The sequence below is a fragment of the Synchiropus splendidus genome, chromosome 1 (assembly GCF_027744825.2).
Source record: "Synchiropus splendidus isolate RoL2022-P1 chromosome 1, RoL_Sspl_1.0, whole genome shotgun sequence".
NCBI classification, from domain to species: Eukaryota; Metazoa; Chordata; class Actinopteri; order Syngnathiformes; family Callionymidae; genus Synchiropus; species Synchiropus splendidus.
The window spans coordinates 68,328,587-68,335,977 of NC_071334.1; the positions used below are offsets into that span (position 1 = coordinate 68,328,587).

Sequence of the window (7,391 nt, forward strand, 5' to 3'; positions counted from 1 at the left end):
AGGCTTTGCATGGGTTGGTATATTTTTTTGAGGGGAGCTGAGGGAAGAGGCCATTGCTTCGGTCCCTGAAGAGGAGGCCAAATGACCAACAAAGAGGACCGGCGAAACCTCGATCGGAGAACCTGAAAAACTAGAAGCCTGAGTGAGGACTAGAGGTCCAGAGATTTCAGTGAGCGGAGGTTTTACTCAGGAGAAAGAGAGAGATGATTCATATGGAAATGTGTCCCAGAAACGTCCCCCAGCAGCCACACACTCACATACGACTGAACAGCAGCTTTGCATACATTTTCCACTGGTAAATCTCTTCAGGATTTTTTGGTCCGACATTACACGTGCAGCGTTGGGCTCTATTGTTCCACCGTGTTACTTTCTCGCTCGCCTGGGAACAAAGAAACACTTGCTAAGGAAACGAGTCGGCTCAAGTCCGACTTATGTTTGCCGGCACCGTGGTGAAGCCAGAGGTCGTCGTAGATTAAAAGCAGCCGAACAGCAGAGAGGCTATGATTTGTCTTGTGATCATGTCAGTGAGCTCTGCCAGTTATGTCGTGGGTTCTACTCTTTTTCAACCGCTGCTTTTCAACCGACCATTTGAAATTTTGTATGATCTTCAGTTGATCATTTTAAGTATCTTTGAACTTGAGACCGTTTGACGTTTTGGTGGTATTTTGATGTTTTGTTTGATTATTGACCCTTGTGATCTTGTTTGCCCGAGTTCTCTTCGTTCTGCTTCATTTTTAATTCAGAACTTTTGGTTTCTTCTGATCGTTTTTTGGGGTTTTCGTCTTTTCTATGGTGTTTCATTGAATTGTGTGGTGTGTATGGGGTGAGGGTCTGGTTCTGATGCAGAGTCTGGGTCTCCAGGTCTACAGCAGTCTGGATCTCTCCCGGGGTCACCTGGAGGAGAAGGGAGAGGTGGAGGAGAAGAAGAGCGAGAGTCCGCTGACTGTCGACTCGCTTAGCTGGACGCCAGACTTCACCGAAATGTTAGTTCGCTTTCTGTCTAAAACCTCAGCGCCCCCCGCCGGCTGGGGTGGTTTCCAGCCTGTTAACACGGCGGCGGCTCGCAGGCCGTCGCTCTGTCACTCCACAGACGCCGACAGTCTGAACCAGAGCGTCCGCTCCGGCTCGCTGCCGAAGTTCGCCATCTCAGCGGAGAGTGAGGGAGAAGAAACCTCAGGACTCGGTGACCCCAGCAAGGTGTCCTTTTCCGCCGGAGAGTTGCAGCTGGACGATCCCGACGCCACCACGCCAGGCAGCACGCACAGCGGCGCCACGCTGTCGGGTACTGACCACAACACTGACCTACGACAACATTTGCCACTGCACTGACTCCGCAGCTGTTACAGCAGCACTCGCTGGTACCCAGGCCCAAAAGAGGACTGTTAGCTCGACAGCGGTATTTGGCAACTTTAAAAGCCACTGAAGTGACAAGATCAACCGCTGCAACCAAACACCACATGCTAGCTAAACACCAGCTAAAACGTGTGCTCTTCCGCCTCATCAGGGAGCTTCTCAGAACATCTGGACCAGCTGACCCCGCGAGGAGATGAGGTCCAGAGTCCCGACGGCACATGTGGAGACCAGTGCGAGCCGAGCGCAGAGACAAGGGCTGACACCGTGAAGGAGAAAACCAGTGCCGTTCCGAAGGTTCCGAAGTCTGTGTCCACTGGTACCCTGTCCCTCACCATCCCTACTGGTGGGTCTCGGAACTGCAGCACATACGGCGGTTTTGAAGGTTGACACTCATGTTTGTTTTCTCAGACATGTTCGGTGCCTCCCCCCTCGCCAGCCCCATCTCGCCGTACTCCCTGTCCTCCGACCCGTCCTCCAGAGACTCCTCCCCCAGTCGTGACTCCTCCCTCTTCTCCTGTGGAACAAGGCAGCCCATCGTCATCCACAGCTGCGGGAAGAAGTTCGGCTTCACCCTGCGAGCGATCCGGGTCTATGCCTGCGACAGCGATGTCTACACCGTCTACCACATGGTCTGGGTACGAAAGCCTGCCTCATCTAGAAGAACACCCTCGTCTAGTGTACTCAGGGGAGATGGAGGGAGGGAGTCAAGGACGAGGTGCGGGAGGAATCACCCTGGACCATGATGTTGGCTACTGATACAGTGATTTGTTACAATGAAGAGATGTTTGGAGACAAAGTTATGGAGGGAAGAAGAAGAAACCATGGATGAAACCATAAATGTTCAAGACGAAAGAGAGGGGATGAAGGTGTGACTGAGGATGATGAAGGCTACTGATGACATGATAGTGAGGAAGCATCCCATCAGTTGGAGACATGAGGCTATTGAGACTCGATAAAAGATGCATTTTAAAAACAGATATTTAGATATTTTAACTTGTCAGTCGCCGTTTTACCTTTCTCCTCGTGCTTCACTTCGCCGTGGCTTTGTTGCCTCTCACCTCTTCTAACGTGAGTCTTGTTTGTTGCCGGGAAGAACGTGGAGGACGGTGGTCCCGCTCAGCTGGCCGGACTTCGTGCAGGAGACCTGATCACTCACGTGAACGGAGAGACGGTGCACGGCCTGGTGCATACGGAAGTGGTGGAACTGCTGCTGAAGGTTTGTGGCTGCCCCTGGTCACCGTGGCGACGGACTCAAATACGAGCCTGTGCTTTCCTTCTTCAGAGCGGCAGCAAGGTCGCCATCTCTACCACGCCCTTCGAGAACACGTCCATCAAAACAGGGCCAGCACGCCGGAACAGCTACCGGAGCAAGATGGTCCGGTGCGGCAAGAAGGCCAAGAAGGAGAAGACTCCAGAGAGGTGTGGGACCGAGACGTGTGTTTACTGGAGGAACGCAGCACCAACTGGCCACTCTCTCTCTCTCCGCAGGCGCCGTTCTCTGTTCCGGCGTTTTGCGATGCAGCCATCTCCACTGCTGCACACCAGTCGAAGCTTCACCTCCCTCAACCACTCCCTGTCCTCTGGTGAGAGTCTCCCTGGCTCCCCCACCCACAGCCTGTCCCCCCGCTCTCCCACCGCCGCCTCTCGCCCCACTCCCGATTTCACCCAGTCAGGTGCCGATCTTCGCTCTCCCTCCTACAGAGCACCAGCTCTTACTTGCTGTCTCATGTGTCTCATTGTTGTCCATGTGTTTCAGCTGGAAACTCGTCGCAGAGCAGCTCACCCAGCTCCACTGCTCCAAACTCCCCCGCCGGCTCTGGCCACATCCGACCCAGCACTCTGCACGGCCTTGGCCCCAAGCTGCCGGGTCAGAGGCTGCGGCAGGGCCGTCGCAAGTCTGCCGGGAGCATCCCTCTCTCGCCGCTGGCTCGCACCCCGTCGCCAACGCCTCAGCCCACCTCCCCTCAGCGCCCCCCCTCCCCACTGCTCACCGGACACCCTGTGTCCATTTCCAAAACCACGCCTTCCTTCCCCACCAAGATTCATTCCCCACCCACCATTGTGCGGCACATAGTTCGTCCGAAAAGTGCAGAGCCGCCTCGCTCACCGCTTCTGAAGAGAGTACAGTCAGAGGAGAAGCTGGCTCCTTCGTACTCTGGAGAGAAGAAGCACCTCTGCCCCAGGAAGCACAGTCTGGAGGTGACGCAGGAGGAGGTGCAAGATGATGAGCTCCAGGGCTGCGGCGCTGACGAGTCGGCCTGCGAGCAGCTTGCTGTCACACGAGTCCGACCTGTGGAGCAGGGGTGTCTGAAGAGGCCCGCCGGGCGTAAGCTGGGCCGCCAGGAGTCTGTGGAGGAACTGGACAAGGAGAAGCTGAAGTCCAAGATGGTGGTCAAGAGACCAGAGTGGGCCGAGCCGAGGATGGACCCTCTCAACGACTCGGAGGACAAGTGCACCGAGTCGGCCGGCATCACCCTCAAAGACGTTCTGTACAAAAAGCTCGGCACTCGAGTTTCCGACGGCTTCACGGATTCGTCCACCGGCGGTGGCGAAGTCCTCCAGCGGCCCAACAAAGAAGTGAACTTGAAACCGGACCGGCTTGACTTTAAAGCCCCAAGTATCGAGTTCACTAGAAAAAGACTGTCGTTCGAGGAGCGGGACGATTGTGTGTGCCGCTTGTCTTCCAGCGTGCACGAGAACATCCACTTCGGCTCCACACGCTCCAAGAGCCTTCAGCTGGACGAGCATCTGAAGGCCTCCCCGGAAGGTCTGGCTCCCAAACTGTACACTGGCAGAGGGGAGAGCGCTGTGGAGAAGCTCCAGCTCATCTCGTCGGGGGAGGTTCCACTTCGAAAGACCTCCTCAGAATATAAACTTGAAAGCCGACAAGTCTCCTCGCTCAAACCTCTGGAGGGAACTCTGGATATTGCCCTGATCTCTGGGCCGAGAGTCTCCAAGACTGACACCTGTCTGTCCAAGCTGGCTGGAAAATCCGGTGACATTGTTTCTGTGAGTCCTTCAGTTTGGCTGCAGGGACCTTCGGAGAGACACAAGTCACTGCCACACTTCAAGTCCGCTGACAAGCCCAAGTGTCCGCTCACTGCTGAAGCATCTCCTCCGCCGTGCGTCACAGCCTGCAGAGAAGCAGCTGATCTGAAAGTTGCTGAAAAGACGTCCCAGAAGCACCAGGACCCGGTCAAAGACAGCAGGGTGAAGCCAAGCTCCTCGCTGGTTCTCGACCATCGCTGTCCTCGACACGCTGCCCACTTCGGTGGAAAAACACCGTCCATCCGTGAAGTCAGCAACGAAGACGAAGAGCTGGAGGTGCAGAGGGCTGGGGCTGAGACTGCGGTCGCTGTGGATCCGCAGAGTGTCCGGAGCTCAGCCGGGAACTCTGTTCCAGATCTGGCCAAGCAGCACCTCCTCAACATCTGCTCCGTCACCGAACCCCTGGTCTCCATCACCACATCCACATCTGGGTCCGAGCTGAGGACCTGCTGTTCACAGGCAGAGGGGTTGAGCTGGTCCGACGGGTCCCCTGTAAAGCTGCCCCGTGGACCTGGACCTGAGGAAGGTTCAGCCATCATGCGAAACCCAGGAGCCGCACAGAAGAAGGAGGGCTCCCCTGTTAGGAAGTCTCCTGTTGAAACTGTGGGCGACTCAGAGCAGGCAAGTGTCCTGGAGCGTTCCACCTCCCCAAAGAGGGATGCTCCGGTCGAGGTCTGGAGAGGCACTGCCATCCACAGACCAGGTCAGAGGTCGCTCCGGAGTACAGCCACCGAACCCGCCAAGACTCCACTAGTGAGCCAGGCCAGGACTGAGAAGGCCACCACAGTGTCAGACGTCAGAACCCACAGCACAGCACCCCCTGATGGCGACGTTAAGAGGAGACCGCTGGAGCCAGTTTTAGGCAAAGAAACTGCAGCGACTGAAGTGAAGCAACAAGACACTAGAGCCTCGGCAGCCGCCTCAAAGACTCCGAAACCTGCTGCATCCTTGCCCTCTCAGAAAGCCTCCACAGCCCCACCGGGCAGACACAAAGACCCCTCCCCGAAAAAGCAGGCCGCACCCCTTAAAGAGCCGCAGGATGTCAAAACAAAAGAGTCACCTCTGGCCGTCCAGCTGAAGCCCGTGGTCCGGAAAGAGACGAGCACCGCGTCGGCCCGAGCGGCACCTTCAGAGGCGCTCAAGGACGTTTCCAAACCTGAAGCTAGCAAAGGCCCGGATATCAGAGTCACCTCCCCGGAGAAGAAAGCGCAAGCAGAGAAGAAGAAAGAGCCTGTCCCCGAGGTTTCCGCAAAAACTCTGAAGAAGGAGCCCGCTAAAGTGCCCGCCGCCAAAGAGAGTCCGGACAAAGAGGGTGGGCGTGGCAAACCACAGAAGGAGTCCCCACGGAGCTACAAGAAGTAGCCGTGGAGCTCTCCAGTCTGTGTGTGTGTGTGTGTGTGTGTGGACATCTTCATGCCTTTAGCTGAAGGACCGGCAACGCTGTTACTTGCTTACCTTTGTGTGAATGTTCATCTACGTGAATGTTTTTTTTTTTCCATTGACGCTCTGTGCAATCAGTGGGAAGGATGATGGCGGCCTCAGGTCGTCGGTGCCAAACTGCGGAGCTGCACTGGGTGCTGTTGTTGGGATATGAATGCAGTAGGCCGCATGAGGCTCAGGCTAGCAGGCGCGTCATTGGACGCTAGCGATGGGGCCTTAGTCCAGTCAGACTTGGTGTTGATCACATTCCTTCTGGTTTTACGCAACTCTTGGTGTAAATATGGTGACACTTGGGCTCGTGATTGTCCCATACGTGTTTGTGTCCTCGCAGTGTTGTGGCAGCAAGACGAAGGCAGAAAAGGAGACTTGAAATGTCCATGTAGCACCGTGAAGCCAACGGCTCCCACGGGAACAAATGTTCGCCGACAATCTCTGCGGCGATCCAGGAGCATTCCCGCCACTGTTGGAAGAAATGTCCCAAAAAAAGTTGAGACCTGTGACACTGTCTTTTAAAGGAGGTTTGGTGATCTCGGCACTTTGCTTTCAGATTCATGGTTTTATCGACAATGCTAACTCTCGGCATCTGGACGCCGCTGAGACTTGGAGGTTTGACCAGTTGCTTTTTGTGTAGATGCCTTTAAGACCCCCAAACTTGTGTAAGGACGAGGAAAAGGATTTTAAACTGTCGTTGCAAATGAACACAGACGCACCTTATTGCTCACAAAGTTGACGCTAGAAACTCCCCAAACGACTAACTTCAGTTTGTCTCTGGCTGTAGTCCTCGAAGCACATAAAATATTTGTTTACAAACTTTCACGGATGTATATTTTGTATATGGTTCATTTGCCAAAATCTTTGTGGCTGTAAACGTGGTGTGCGACCTTCTCCACCAGTTCATGTCGTGCGTTTGTCTCCGTCCGTCAGGTCTTCGTTCTCCTACCGTCGTACTAGATGAACTCGCTTCCGGTGGTTTGTCTTTTAGAACTACGTGCAATAAAGTGTTTGAATTTTTTTGTATTTTCGCTCCAGGAAAGCTCTATGGATGTCATAAATGTTGTATATTAAAAAGATATTTATACTTCAAATGTTGAGTATTACTGAAAATAAAATGTAATATATGTTGATTTTGTTGTTGTTTATGGCAGCATACGAATGGTCCTTCACTTTATTGACCTGTTTCGGTTCATGTTTTCTTCCATTTGGACCAATGATTTAATTTCCCTGTCTAAATTGTTTCGCAAAAATCTTGGCTTAAAAGTCAAATAATACGATTACATTACATTTGAATCACTAAAGTCACTACAACAGATTTTATTTTAATATTTGTTTATAATTCTAGAATTATTTGTTCTAGCTTTTACCTCTAGGTGGCGCCAAAACCATGTGCCAGGAAGTGACGCAGCAGTCCAGCGACACTGTGATTCTAGTGAGTCTAACCTTTTTTTTCTTCAAAGTTGAACCGCGAGGAGAGGAGGAAAACGAACCGATGCTTCACGTGGTTTCAAAGGTATGACGCGAAATTTCCGCTGCCTCAATTGTCTATTCACAAC

At 53.5% G+C, this 7,391-nt stretch overlaps 1 protein-coding gene across 13 annotated transcripts in view; it reads left to right on the forward strand.

Moving 5' to 3' along the window:
• Positions 1–6,965, forward strand: part of mast4 (microtubule associated serine/threonine kinase family member 4) — a 44,510-nt gene extending 37,545 nt beyond the window's left edge. For 7 of the 13 annotated variants that reach the window (XM_053863566.1, XM_053863582.1, XM_053863601.1 and 4 more), the window contains 7 exons: positions 862–983; positions 1,068–1,282; positions 1,505–1,696; positions 1,762–1,988; positions 2,447–2,569; positions 2,636–3,026; positions 3,110–6,965. In XM_053863566.1, coding sequence (XP_053719541.1) covers positions 862–983; positions 1,068–1,282; positions 1,505–1,696; positions 1,762–1,988; positions 2,447–2,569; positions 2,636–3,026; positions 3,110–5,763 — 3,924 coding nt within the window. In that variant the 3' untranslated portion in view covers positions 5,764–6,965. The remainder of the gene's footprint in view (positions 1–861; positions 984–1,067; positions 1,283–1,504; positions 1,697–1,761; positions 1,989–2,446; positions 2,570–2,635; positions 3,027–3,109) is intronic. The other 6 variants (XM_053863591.1, XM_053863644.1, XM_053863670.1 and 3 more) reach the window with 2 other exon arrangements.
• The last annotated feature ends 426 nt before the right edge of the window (positions 6,966–7,391 follow it).